The sequence below is a fragment of the Pinus tabuliformis genome, chromosome Q (assembly GCF_031772625.1).
Source record: "Pinus tabuliformis cultivar Carrire ecotype Pingquan chromosome Q, CPIR1, whole genome shotgun sequence".
Classification (NCBI taxonomy): Eukaryota; Viridiplantae; Streptophyta; class Pinopsida; order Pinales; family Pinaceae; genus Pinus; species Pinus tabuliformis.
Window position 1 is genome coordinate 171,262,140 of NC_142296.1, and position 14,121 is coordinate 171,276,260.

General features: G+C 37.7%; 1 protein-coding gene and 1 pseudogene across 6 annotated transcripts; both read left to right on the top strand.

Moving 5' to 3' along the window:
• The first annotated feature begins 1,419 nt into the window (after positions 1-1,419).
• LOC149218779 (uncharacterized) lies at positions 1,420-7,590 on the top strand. 5 transcript variants are annotated; one of them, XR_016249190.1, is made up of 7 exons: positions 1,420-1,895; positions 2,092-2,265; positions 2,911-3,148; positions 3,248-3,333; positions 3,499-3,579; positions 3,787-4,450; positions 4,607-4,736. XR_016249190.1 is itself a non-coding variant. In XM_089384142.1 (6 exons), exons 3-5 carry the CDS (start codon positions 3,059-3,061, stop codon positions 3,569-3,571), a joined length of 249 nt encoding a protein of 82 aa, XP_089240268.1. In that variant the 5' UTR covers positions 1,420-1,895; positions 2,092-2,265; positions 2,911-3,058; the 3' UTR covers positions 3,572-3,579; positions 7,361-7,590. The 5 variants fall into 5 exon arrangements, 1 of the variants encoding a protein (XP_089240268.1); XM_089384142.1 differs by lacking the exons at positions 3,787-4,450; positions 4,607-4,736 and adding an exon at positions 7,361-7,590; XR_016249188.1 differs by lacking the exons at positions 1,420-1,895; positions 2,092-2,265; positions 4,607-4,736 and adding an exon at positions 7,361-7,590 and having other exon boundaries at positions 3,102-3,148.
• On the top strand, positions 4,612-13,132 carry LOC149218780 (uncharacterized; annotated as a pseudogene). The gene is made up of 10 exons (XR_016249586.1): positions 4,612-4,738; positions 4,981-5,171; positions 5,551-5,705; positions 6,633-6,717; positions 7,436-7,591; positions 7,691-7,776; positions 11,139-11,369; positions 11,469-11,554; positions 11,720-11,811; positions 11,957-13,132. The product of XR_016249586.1 is annotated as an uncharacterized LOC149218780 (transcript).
• Positions 13,133-14,121: the final 989 nt, after the last annotated feature.

Sequence of the window (14,121 nt, forward strand, 5' to 3'; positions counted from 1 at the left end):
GCGGGCAGCATGGAGGGTCGTGGTCAGGAAAAACAGGTAGCTGCACAAGGAGGGTTGATTTTCCTTCTTGTGGAATGGAAAATATCACCATTCTTGTGGAATGGAAAATATCACCATTCAGAGAGGGATGAATCTATTTCTTCTTGGGGCGACATGTAACTATGATTTGGAGCGGTGGAGTCCCCTTTGATTTTCTAGTTGTTTTTTCTCTCTTGCTAGAGTATTCGTTGTGGAAGGAGAACAAGAATAAGTTGAAAGTCTTAAGGCCAGAATTCCTTTCTTATTGGTTGTTTGATTTGCTATTACCATAATGTGTTGAAGAGATAACTACACAGGGATTAGAGGGACTATCAAACCCACAAATTTGTCATTTTTGGGCTAAACTCTGCTAGATAAAATATTGAAGTACCTTAAATTGCATCGATTTTAGGTAATTGACAATATTAATACTGTTTAGAAAACCTTCGGCAAAATCACATAATCAAACTTTTGTCGACGCGTTTCGAACCAACTAGTGTGGTTCATCGTCAGGACAAGTTGAAGAACCAAACTGGCAAAGCTTGAATAAATAGAGCGTGCAGAGACTCCAATAGCTATTAAGGTAACGGCTAGTTTGACCTAATGCTCCTGGTCAAACCACTAAATTAATAAATTAATATTTCTATAATAGCTAAATAGGTAAATAAGGGAATTCGACTGTTAATTAAAAATAAATAGATATATTAATATTAATATCTCAAAAATAATATTAATATTTTAATTAATATATCTCATGATATATATTAAATAAATTATTTCAATATTACATAAATACAAGAGAAAGGTAATAAATCAGTAGTATTTTTATTTTTTACCTAGTGTAACTAAATTATTAAAATAATAGTGATTTATTACCTTTCTCTTGTATTTATGTAATATTGAAATAATTTATTTAATATATATCATGAGATATATTAATTAAAATATTAATATTATTTTTGAGATATTAATATTAATATATCTATTTATTTTTAATTAACAATCGAATTCCCTTATTTACCTATTTAGCTATTATAGAAATATTAATTTATTAATTTAGTGGTTTGACCAGGAGCATTAGGTCAAACTAGCCGTTACCTTAATAGCTGTTGGAGTCTCTGCACGCTCTATTTATTCAAGCTTTGCCAATTTGGTTCTTCAACTTGTCCTGACGATGAACCACACTAGTTGGTTCAAACGCGTCGACAAAAGTTTGATTATGTGATTTTGCCGAAAGTTTTCTAAACAATGTTATGGATCACAGAAGTCTAAATTCCTTAATATTAATACTCTAAAAGGTGACCTCCATATGTAGTCTTTTGGTATTGTAGTGGCTGGAGAAAGGGAATATTTCTTATCATTAGGATGTCTATACATACGGTTGCTGCAAAGGAGTTTTCTATGAACATTTAATCCTTTTATTTTTGAAAGAGCCACCCTAATATTCTCGGAGTAACATCTGTGCACTTAGGATTTAGAATTAGATCGCTAGGAGTAGGTCTGTAAGGTTGTCAGATTAGATTCCTTACAGAACTAACATGCGCGTTCTCCGCACAAATAGCTCAGCAAATGCATGCAGAGAGGGCTTGAATACCCAGACGAGCTTTCCAGCGAAGTAGTGCTGTTTTCTTGACACCCATTTCGCAAAATGTAAGTTTGGGGTTCCTAAGGGTTTTTATCATATACCGAAGCTTACATTTCTGCAGAAAGCTTGTTCGAAGAAGAAAACAACTGCCATGGGGGAATACAGGAGATTGTTGCTGCTTGTGTTTGTTTGGGTTTTTTTCTTCAGAGAGGCCTACTGTGGAGACCCATTTGTGTTTTATGACTGTAATGTTTCTTACATTGAAGCTGCCCCTTTGGGTGTGAAGCAGCAGGTAATTGCTTCTGTTACAGATCTGTTGTATTGTATTATAAATCTGCTACATTGGGTTTTTGTTTTATCAGTAATATTTTGTTTTTGGTTTTGATTTGTTCTCTGTGGTTTGGAAGTCGTGGGTATGCTGTTATTGATTGGATTCCATCATTGGTTCATTTATAGTGACAATTGCTAACTTCTCAGAGCATTGACAGTGTTCTACTTATTATCTGTTCCCTGCGTTTTGGAAGTGGTCGTTAGGGTGCCATTGAATGGAGCACAGTGTGGGTTCATTGACACTCATAGAGGCCTACTGTGGAGACCCATTTGTGTTTTATGACTGTAATGTTTCTTACATTGAAGCTGCCCCTTTGGGTGTGAAGCAGCAGGTAATTGCTTCTGTTACAGATCTGTTGTATTGTATTATAAATCTGCTACATTGGGTTTTTGTTTTATCAGTAATATTTTGTTTTTGGTTTTGATTTGTTCTCTGTGGTTTGGAAGTCGTGGGTATGCTGTTATTGATTGGATTCCATCATTGGTTCATTTATAGTGACAATTGCTAACTTCTCAGAGCATTGACAGTGTTCTACTTACTTATTATCTGTTCCCTGCGTTTTGGAAGTGGTCGTTAGGGTGCCATTGAATGGAGCACAGTGTGGGTTCATTGACACTCATAGTTTCTAACTTCCGATAATTTTCTAGTATTCCAAGTGTATTTATTTTATCCGTAGCTCCTGTTATTTTAACTTTAACAATTTATCTCCTGTTGTTTAACAATTTTTTTTTTTTGGAGAAATCTATCTTTGCAAACGATTCTTCTCTAATCTTGCTCCAGATGATGAAAATATTGCATGCTTCGGCGGCTCTCTATATCAGTTGTGTCATATCTGAGACAAGATTTTGCCTGTCACAATTCAGTGTTAATGCACATGTCTTTCATTGGAGCAATATCATTTAAAACTTGATAACGTTGGACACGTGATTCATGCTGGCTCAGTTGAGTCCTGAACATGCTTTGTTTTTTTTTGCAGGTCCCCTGGTGAGGAGAGTGATGCAAGTGATGATTATAGAGATACAGGTAGTGAAGGTAGTAGTAGTAGTGATGAAGCAGAGTGAGACTCAAAATATGGTGGGGCAATAGAAGTCACTCTAAAGCTGCACAAAAAGGCTTTTCTAGTGATGATGGTGAAGGAAGCAGTTGCCCTTCATTTCAATATTTTGAGCGAGCAACTCCATATAGTCGTGAACCTCTGGCTGACAAGGGACAAGGTAAGATTCGGTTATGCATTTATTTTGATGAATGTTTTATTTCATGGTGTAGTTTCAATTGCGAGGTTAAAATTAATATCTGTTAACTGGATGTTGCAGATTGGAGATCTTGCCAAGGACTTTCCACAGCTGAAAACCTTAAGAAGCATTGATCTGTTGCCAATCAGTTGGCTATCGGTTGCTTGGTATGCCATCAATTATACTTGTGCAATCCTTGATTAAGTTGGTGTGGAGGCCAGTTAGTTATTAAGCATTCCTGTTCTATTGGATTTTGTTCAATGCGATCAGTAACGTCTAGATGAATTTTCATTATCTACCGCTATCTAATTAAAACAAGAATTTCCTTACAGGTACCCGATATACAGGATACCAACAGGTCCAACCTTGCGAGACCTGGCTGCCTGCTGCCGGAAAATCAAATAGGATCTATTGTAATTGTAAACTCACCATATTGAATCTGTACCTTCTATATTAAAAGCTGATTATTTGTGTTTATTTATCACTGTATTTGAAGCTACAGAAAAAGCATTGGGATTAGATGGCCCAACAGAGATTAAAATTACTAACAGGCTATAGCTTGTTCGTCCCATAGTATAATTTCTGCAGATTTTAATTTGGTGAGGCTGTGGCATGCTTAGGTATGGGGCAGGGATGAGATGTCATGATTTATAGAAGCAGATTTTAAGCTGGTGAGGCTGTGGCATGCTTAGGTATGGGGCAGGGATGAGATGTCATGATTTATAGAAGCAGATTTTAAGCTGGTGAGGCTGTGGCATAGGTATGGGTAGGGATGAAATATGATTTATGGAAGCAGATTTCAAGTTGGTGAGGCTTTGGCATGCTTAGGCATACGGCAGGGATGAGAGGAATCCAAGCATTCTATGGCATTCCAATGACCGCATGTGGATAAGAAGGCTGCCAAAGGCTTTAAGAGTTATAAATAAGAAGGCAAGTGTCGGGAAAGAGTCCAAGTCAGAGGGCAGACGGCAGACGGACGAAAGCGAATGTGTCGCTCCAGAGGGCAGACGTGTTGACCGCATGTGGATAAGAAGGCTGCCAAAGGCTTTAAGAGTTATAAATAAGAAGGCAAGTGTCGGGAAAGAGTCCAAGTCAGATGGCAGACGGCAGACGGAGGAAAGCGAATGTGTCGCTCCAGAGGGCAGACGTGTTAAAATTGTCGATCACTGCCACCGCCGAGCAACTGTTATTTATATGGATAACGAGAGAGAGTAATTAAAGTATTTTATTTTCTTCCGTGGTTTGATACCGAGGTATTGCAGCATCCCGGGTAGGAAGATTAAGGTATGAAGCCAAGCAACTGTTGTTATTTATATGGATGACATTGTGAGAGAGTAATTTATTTTCGTGCTTTCTTTGTTTTTTGCATTCATATCAAAGGCATTGCAGGATCCCGAGAAGGGTACGAAGCCTAACAAAGTTTCTGCTACTGTTTTATAGTGAGAATGCAGAAATTCAAGATTGGAGGCGGCCATATGTTCGATGATTGGAATGTTGTTTCTTCTAGCAGCTATTTGTTCCTCTTGATCGCGACCCGTCATGCTGTCCTCATGCGTGTCTGTATGATTGCAGGTTCGTCACAGTAGAGGAAGGGGAGGGGGTGGATCCAGTTGTCGATATGAAGGAAGAAAGGGTGACTCCTAGAGCCCACAGGCCCTGATTCCCCACATGTTTGGTTATGGGTATAGCGCCCAGAGTGGAAGTCTGCGCCGGCCCTCGTAATCCCTTCTCGTACACACTCACATAAATAGAAATAAATTAATATAAGAAATTCAACTTATGTGATTGTGTACACACTCACAATCTATTACCAGAAGGGATCACTCACAATCTATTACCAGAAGGGATCACGAGGGCCGGAGCAGACTTCCACTCTGGGCTCTATACTCATAACCCTCGTAACTCTGGGCTCTATAACGAGGGTTCACGAGGGCCGGAGCAGACTTCCACTCTGGGCTCTATACTCATAACCCTCGTAACTCTGGGCTCTATACTCATAACCCTCGTAATAGATTGTGAATGTGTACAAGAATTTGTACACACTCACATAAATAGAAATAAATTAATATAAGAAATTCAACTTATGTGAGTGTGTACACACTCACAATTTATTACAAGACGAGAAGGGATCACGAGAGCCGCAGCAGACTTCCACTCTGGGCTCTATACCCATAACCAAACATGTGGGAATCATAAATAGAAATAAATTAATATAAGAAATTCAACTTATGTGAGTGTGTACACACTCACAATCTATTACAAGACGAGAAGGGATCACGAGAGCCGGAGCAGACTTCCACTCTGGGCTCTATACCCATAACCAAACATGCGGAGCAGACTTCCACTCTGGGCTCTATACCCATAACCAAACATGTGGGAATCAGGGCCTGTGGGCTCTAGGAGCCACCCTTTCTTCCTTCTTATCGACAACTGGATCCACCCCCTCCCCTTCCTCTACTGTGGCGAACCTGCAATCATACGGACACACATGCGGGCAGCATGGAGGGTCGCGGTCAGGAGGAACAGGTAGCTGCAACAGGTAGCTGCACAAAGAGGGTTGATTTTCCTTCTTGTAGGTAGCTGCACAAAGAGGGTTGATTTTCCTTCTTGTAGAATGGAAAATATCACCATTCAGAGAGGGATGAATCTATTTCTTCTTGGGGCGACATGTAACTATGATTTGGAGCAGTGGAGTCCCCTTTGATTTTCTAGTTGTTTTTTCTCTCTTGCTAGAGTATTCGTTGTGGAAGGAGAACAAGAACTAGTTGAAAGTCTTAAGGCCAGAATTCCTTTCTTATTGGTTGTTTGATTTGCTATTACCATAATGTGTTGAAGAGATAACTACACAGGGATTAGAGGGACTATCAAACCCACAAATTTGTCATTTTTGGGCTAAACTCTGCTAGATAAAATATTGAAGTACCTTAAATTGCATCGATTTTAGGTAATTGACAATATTAATACTCTAAAAGGTGACCTCCATATGTAGTCTTTTGCTATTGTAGTGGCTGGAAAAAGGGAATATTTCTTATCATTAGGATGTCTATACATACTGTTGCTGCAAAGGAGTTTTCTATGAACATTTAATCCTTTTATTTTTGAAAGAGCCACCCTAATATTCTCGGAGTAACATCTGTGCACTTAGGATTTAGAATTAGATCGCTAGGAGGAGGTCTGTAAGGTTGTCAGATTAGATTCCTTACAGAACTAACATGCGCGTTCTCCGCATAAATAGCTCAGCAAATGCATGCAGAGAGGGCTTGAATACCCAGACGAGCTTTCCAGCGAAGTAGTGCTGTTTTCTTGACACCCATTTCGCAAAATGTAAGTTTGGGGTTCCTAAGGGTTTTTATCATATACCGAAGCTTACATTTCTGCAGAAAGCTTGTTCGAAGAAGAAAACAACTGCCATGGGGGAATACAGGAGATTGTTGCTGCTTGTGTTTGTTTGGGTTTTTTTCTTCAGAGAGGCCTACTGTGGAGACCCATTTGTGTTTTATGACTGTAATGTTTCTTACATTGAAGCTGCCCCTCTGGGTGTGAAGCAGCAGGTAATTGCTTCTGTTACAGATCTGTTGTATTGTATTATAAATCTGCTACATTGGGTTTTTGTTTTATCAGTAATATTTTGTTTTTGGTTTTGATTTGTTCTCTGTGGTTTGGAAGTCCTGGGTATGTTGTTATTGATTGGATTCCATCATTGGTTCATTTATAGTGACAATTGCTAACTTCTCAGAGCATTGACAGTGTTCTACTTACTTATTATCTGTTCCCTGCGTTTTGGAAGTGGTCGTTAGGGTGCCATTGAATGGAGCACAGTGTGGGTTCATTGACACTCATAGTTTCTAACTTCCGATAATTTTCTAGTATTCCAAGTGTATTTATTTTATCCGTAGCTCCTGTTATTTTAACTTTAACCATTTATCTCCTGTTGTTTAACAATTTTTTTTTTGGAGAAATCTATCTTTGCAAACGATTCTTCTCTAATGTTGCTCCAGACGATGAAAATATTGCATGCTTCGGCGGCTCTCTATATCAGTTGTGTCATATCTGAGACAAGATTTTGCCTGTCACAATTCAGTGTTAATGCACATGTCTTTCATTGGAGCAATATCATTTAAAACTTGATAACGTTGGACACGTGATTCATGCTGGCTCAGTTGAGTCCTGAACATGCTTTTTTTTTTTTTGCAGGTCCCCTGGTGAGGAGAGTGATGCAAGTGATGATTATAGAGATACAGGTAGTGAAGGTAGTAGTTGTAGTGATGAAGCAGAGTGAGACTCAAAATATGGTGGGGCAATAGAAGTCACTCTAAAGCTGCACAAAAAGGCTTTTCTAGTGATGATGGTGAAGGAAGCAGTTGCCCTTCATTTCAATATTTTGAGCGAGCAACTCCATATAGTCGTGAACCTCTGGCTGACAAGGTAAGATTCGGTTATGCATTTATTTTGATGAATGTTTTATTTCATGGTGTAGTTTCAATTGCGAGGTTAAAATTAATATCTGTTAACTGGATGTTGCAGATTGGAGATCTTGCCAAGGACTTTCCACAGCTGAAAACCTTAAGAAGCATTGATCTGTTGCCAATCAGTTGGCTATCGGTTGCTTGGTATGCCATCAATTATACTTGTGCAATCCTTGATTAAGTTGGTGTGGAGGCCAGTTAGTTATTAAGCATTCCTGTTCTATTGGATTTTGTTCAATGCGATCAGTAACGTCTAGATGAATTTTCATTATCTACCGCTATATAATTAAAACAAGAATTTCCTTACAGGTACCCGATATACAGGATACCAACAGGTCCAACCTTGCGAGACCTGGCTGCCTGCTGCCGGAAAATTAAATAGGATCTATTGTAATTGTAAACTCACCATATTGAATCTGTACCTTCTATATTAAAAGCTGATTATTTGTGTTTATTTATCACTGTATTTGAAGCTACAGAAAAAGCATTGGGATGAGATGGCCCAACAGAGATTAAAATTACTAACAGGCTATAGCTTGTTCGTCCCACAGTATAATTTCTGCAGATTTTAATTTGGTGAGGCTGTGGCATGCTTAGGTATGGGGCAGGGATGAGATGTCATGATTTATAGAAGCAGATTTTAAGCTGGTGAGGCTGTGGCATAGGTATGGGTAGGGATGAAATATGATTTATGGAAGCAGATTTCAAGTTGGTGAGGCTTTGGCATGCTTAGGCATACGGCAGGGATGAGATGTCAAGGAAAAATGGGGTTGTGAATAGAAATGTTGTAGATTAGTTAGTTTGTGTGAGGTTTAGTCCCATAGATTATTAATTCAAATCTTAAGGAGAAGTGTTACAAGGACCAGGCCATTTTTACAAAAAAGAACAAACTGAACAGATAATGGAAATCAATTTCTAAGAAAAAGAAAGAAGAAACTGAGCAGATAATGGAAATCATATATATATATATATATATATATGAACTCTAGATTCTAGAAGCACCATTACCAACATGGCTAATTGCATCCTTATTGTCTGCATGGAAAGTTGATGTAGAAAAAGATGATTATATATATGAACTCTAGATTCTAGAAGCACCATTACCAACATGGCTAATTGCATCCTTATTGTCTGCATGGAAAGTTGATGTAGAAAAAGATGATTAGAAGGTATAGTCCATTTAACAATTTAGCCAAATATATCACTGTGAAAGAATTTCAAAATTCAAATTCTGATGTGTGATTTAAGGATGTGATCTGAAGTACTTGATTTCTCCTATGTTAGGGAAATTTTATTATGTAATTGGAAAGAAATATCATATGACTGTCTTTGTAAATATTGCATAAGCTCTATCGGCAGTTTGCGTTCTGAAAAAAATTTGTTGTTGAAGGCAAAAGAGAAGTCTGGCATCACTTTGAATCCAAGATTGGAATTTGTCATGTGTTGGTCCATCTCTCAGTGTCCGGAATATGCCATTGTAAACTTTAATTAATTTAAAGCTAAATGCAGATCCATGAAGAAAAATATTCCTGGTGAATGAAAACACTGTTTACTAGGAAAAACAAAGGCAACATGATAACATTCATTGAGATGGAAAATTCTCCTAAGAGAACAGAATCACATTAGCAAGGCAAATTAAATAGGATCACCATCTAATTTTATTTTAACTCACCATATTGAATATACACCTTTTTAAAAGCTGATTATTTATGTTTATTTATCATTGCATTTGAAGCACCAGCAAACGTTTTGGGATGAGACGACCCAACCGAGATTAAAATTACCAACAGGCCATAGCTTGTTCATCTCACAGTTAAATTTCTGCAGATTTTAAGTTGGTGAGGCTGTGGCATGCTTAGGTATGGGGCAGGGATGGGACATGATTTATAGAAGCAGATTTTAAGCTGGTGAGGCTTTGGCATGCTTAAGTATGGGGCGGGGATGAAATGTCATGATTTATTGAAGCCGATTTTAAGTTGGTGAGCCTGGCTTCGGTATGGGGCAGTGATGAGACATGATTAATAGAAGCAGATTTTAAGCTGGTGAGGCTGTGGCATGCTTAGGTATGGGGCAGGGATGAAATGCTATGATATATTGAAGCAGCCTTTAAGTTGGTGAGGCTGTGGCATGCTTAGGTATATGGCAGGGATGAGATGTTATGATTTATGGAAATATTTGTATATATAGATTTTTGTTCCATAGGTATTTATAAGATAGTAAACAGAAAAGTTAAAATGGGTCAGTGAATAAAAGTCTCAATTATTTATGAGGTGTAGATTAGCTCAAATTTTATTAAAAAAGATTACAAAGGCCGATCCATTTCTACAACGAAGAACAACCTGAACAAATAAAGAGAATTCATTTTCCTCTGTTTTGAAAAAAAAGGACTCTCTTCCGCCAATATAGCAGATATATATATATATATATATATATATATATATATGTGCGCACTATTTGAACAATCCATCTCCATAGAATTACCAGCATGGCTAATTGCATCTTTATTGTTTGCATGGCGAAGTGATGTTGGAAAAGATGACTAGAAAGGATAATCCATTTAACAATTTAGCCAAATATATCACTGCGAAAGAATTTCAAATTCTGATTGTGATTTAAGGATGTGATCTGAAGTGCTTGATTTCTCTTTTGTTAGGGAAATTTTATGTTGAAAATTGAAAAGTAATATCATATGACTGTCATTGTAAATCTTGTATAACCTTTATCGGCAGTTTGCATTTTGCATTTTAGGATTTTGATATCTTCTGTTATGAACCCTGTATTTTTAACAACACAATGTTTTCTAGCTGTTCTGTCATTGGCTCTTCATTGATAATAGGAATAATTCTTGGTTTCACAGACATTCATGAAAGGATGGAGGGATTCTGAAGCCAAATCCATGCCCTTCTTCAGTCTTGGTGATCTGTGGGAGTCATTCAACGAGTGGAGTGCATATGGTGCTGGAGTACCGATAGTGTTGAATAGAAGCGACACTGGTATGCAGTATTATGTACCGTCTCTTTCTGCCATTCAACTTTACACTCACCTTTCTGGACCTAATATTGGCACCAGGTAGATTATCCAATTCACCAGTTATTTTCATAGCAAGTCATGTCAAAGGGAGGTTCCTTAAATTTTTCGTAAATCTGACCACAGCTGAATGCTTTTGTATAATAATAATATGGTAAATAAGGCATAATATACACCGTAGCTCCTGTTGTTTTAACTTTAACAATTTATCTCCTGTTGTTTAACAATTTTTTTTTGGAGAAATCTATCTTTGCAAACGATTCTGCTCTAATGTTGCTCCAGACGATGAAAATATTGCATGCTTCGGCGGCTCTCTATATCAGTTGTGTCATATCTGAGACAAGATTTTGCCTGTCACAATTCAGTGTTAATGCACATGTCTTTCATTGGAGCAATATCATTTAAAACTTGATAACGTTTGGACACGTGATTCATGCTGGCTCAGTTGAGTCCTGAACATGCTCTGTTTTTTTTTGCAGGTCCCCTGGTGAGGAGAGTGATGCAAGTGATGATTATAGAGATACAGGTAGTGAAGGTAGTAGTAGTAGTGATGAAGCAGAGTGAGACTCAAAATATGGTGGGGCAATAGAAGTCACTCTAAAGCTGCACAAAAAGGCTTTTCTAGTGATGATGGTGAAGGAAGCAGTTGCCCTTCATTTCAATATTTTGAGCGAGCAACTCCATATAGTCGTGAACCTCTGGCTGACAAGGTAAGATTCGGTTATGCATTTATTTTGAGGAATGTTTTATTTCATGGTGTAGTTTCAATTGCGAGGTTAAGATTAATATCTGTTAACTGGATGTTGCAGATTGGAGATCTTGCCAAGGACTTTCCACAGCTGAAAACCTTAAGAAGCATTGATCTGTTGCCAATCAGTTGGCTATCGGTTGCTTGGTATGCCATCAATTATACTTGTGCAATCCTTGATTAAGTTGGTGTGGAGGCCAGTTAGTTATTAAGCATTCCTGTTCTATTGGATTTTGTTCAATGCGATCAGTAACGTCTAGATGAATTTTCATTATCTACCGCTATCTAATTAAAACAAGAATTTCCTTACAGGTACCCGATATACAGGATACCAACAGGTCCAACCTTGCGAGACCTGGCTGCCTGCTTCCTAACTTTTCATTCCCTTTCAACTCCACTAAAAGGTTTGATTCATCTGTTTTCTATTTTCTTTCCCTCCATCTTGTTGCTACTTTGTTCACATAGTTTTCATATCAGTAAAGCATGTTGATGCTTTTTGAATTCTGATTTTCTCACTCCGCATTTGATCTCTAACTGATGTTTTGGCAGATGGTGGCAGTATTCATGTAAGTACTGGAGGGAAAAGTGTTCCTGTCACTCCGATAAGCAATTCTGGGGGTTCTCCAAAGATAGCTTTACCAGTATTTGGTCTAGCTTCTTACAAGTTGAAGGGGACAGTGTGGAGTACTAATGGCAACTGTGAACGACAGCAGGCTAACTCTTTGTTTCAGTCAGCTGATCAATGGTTGAGATTACATCAGGTGAAACATCCAGATTATGATTTTTTCCTTTCACATGGTTCTTCATATGGAGGATAAACTAGGAACATCCATAACAATGGGGTTTTTGTTGAAACGAAAGAATCAGTTGGGTTATGAATGGCTTTTTTTTATTATAGCCATTAGTAAGGCAAAATACCAGGAGTCAGTGGAGTGTGTCAACAAGCAAGTTGTTGACAAATCTTCGTCTATGATCTCCTCAATATAGTCAAAAGATAAAAATATAAACATTCTCAAAAAGTTCTGCAATAGAAAATGAAAAAATGCGAGTCAAAACTCGTACCAAAAGGGTATATTTAAGAGAGAATGGGTTTTTGGGTAAACCTTTGGCTTGTCTGCTGTAAGAGAAAATTGATGGAAAAAAAAGTGAAAAGAAAAGAAGAATTGCCATTTGTTAAATAGGAGGAAGAGGAAATGCTGAAGGAGATGAAGTGTCCTGCATTCCAAACTCTATGTCAGCACGGCAATGCCATAAACCATTGCAGGTTGAATTTTAAGTCGTGCAGTTTTTTCTCTTCCTTTGATTTCAATTCAGGTACGCTCGTTCTCTGGGACGAAAGTTCATGGATGTGGTTGCAGACGACTATCATCCAATTTAGACTGCCTGAGTAGATATTTAATTTAAATCCAAACTTTTGACATGAAAACACTGATTTGTGATGATGGGCTGACAATGGATATTGTCTAGAGTGGTTTCTGAAAAGCTGCGTGCCCAGTGGTGGCAATTGCTATTACTGTGAGAGCATTCGTTGGTTTTTGAGTAATTGTTGAGAGCATTTGAGTATTTTCTCCAAGGGATTTTCGCTACATTAAAACAAATTGTGGCTAGTGTAGGATCAACTTTTGTCCTATCAGGTTCTCTTTGGAGTTGACGGATTAAGAAAATAAGAAAAAAATGAAAAGAAAACCTTTGATTCTGAGTCAATATTAAGATATTTTGTGTCAATTTGCTTCCAATGGTTGATGAATGATTTGATTTTCTTCAACGTGATTAGAAAAGTAGTTTTTTTTAATAGTGATCAAAGCATGACGTGAGTTATCTAATTATTTTTTCAAAATTTCCAGTAGTTAATTATTGGGGATGACTAAGTTGCAGAGAGAGCTTTATGTCGATCATTTGATTGTTATTGTGTTATACGTCAAGGTGGGAGAAAAAGAAAAGTAAAAGATCAAAATTATGAGAATTTAGCATGAACATTATTTTCATTTTTTTGAGTTGTATGATCAACTATGGTTAGGTGAGTGTTCTCATAGTTGACTGTAAAGATGGTTGAAGTACTGGGCTTAGTGGCTTGCTATGTTTGTATTGCTTTGATATATATTTGAAATTATTCAGTGCTGTTCATTTGTCATACTTTGGACATACCTTGGGCGGATATATCTTTTCATTCAAGGAAATGTTTAGGAAAAGTATTATGTTGCTGGAGTTGTGAATTGAGATTTTAAGAAGTTGCTTGGGGCTATTGTGGATATAATAAATTATACTGATAGTTTGGAATGTGCAGGAATTTTGCTTTAGAAACATAGAATAGATGTGGTATCTCAAACTCAGAGTGATGCCCGTGGATTCTCGATCTATAACCAATTTCATGCTTTCTCATCTCAGGAATACCGTAGGCATAGAGTAGGTGGAACTTTCTAATTGGGTCTGTAATTACATTTTAATTAAACCGTGGTCACCCCTCTTGGCATGATCTGGTTCTTCTTTCACTGGATGATCACATTGTCACTATCAAAGTGGCCGTGTTAAATCAAGACTTTCTGTTCTAAAGATCACCTTCGTTGTCCATGGCTGGATGCCATGTGCATGACTGTGTCGCCCAGTGTAAAGACCCCTACAACCCTCTGGACTACGCTTCAAATAAACTTGTGACCAATCTTACAAGTTAATGATTATGAAACTTGCATTTGTCCTATTCTGGGGAGTTTTTAACA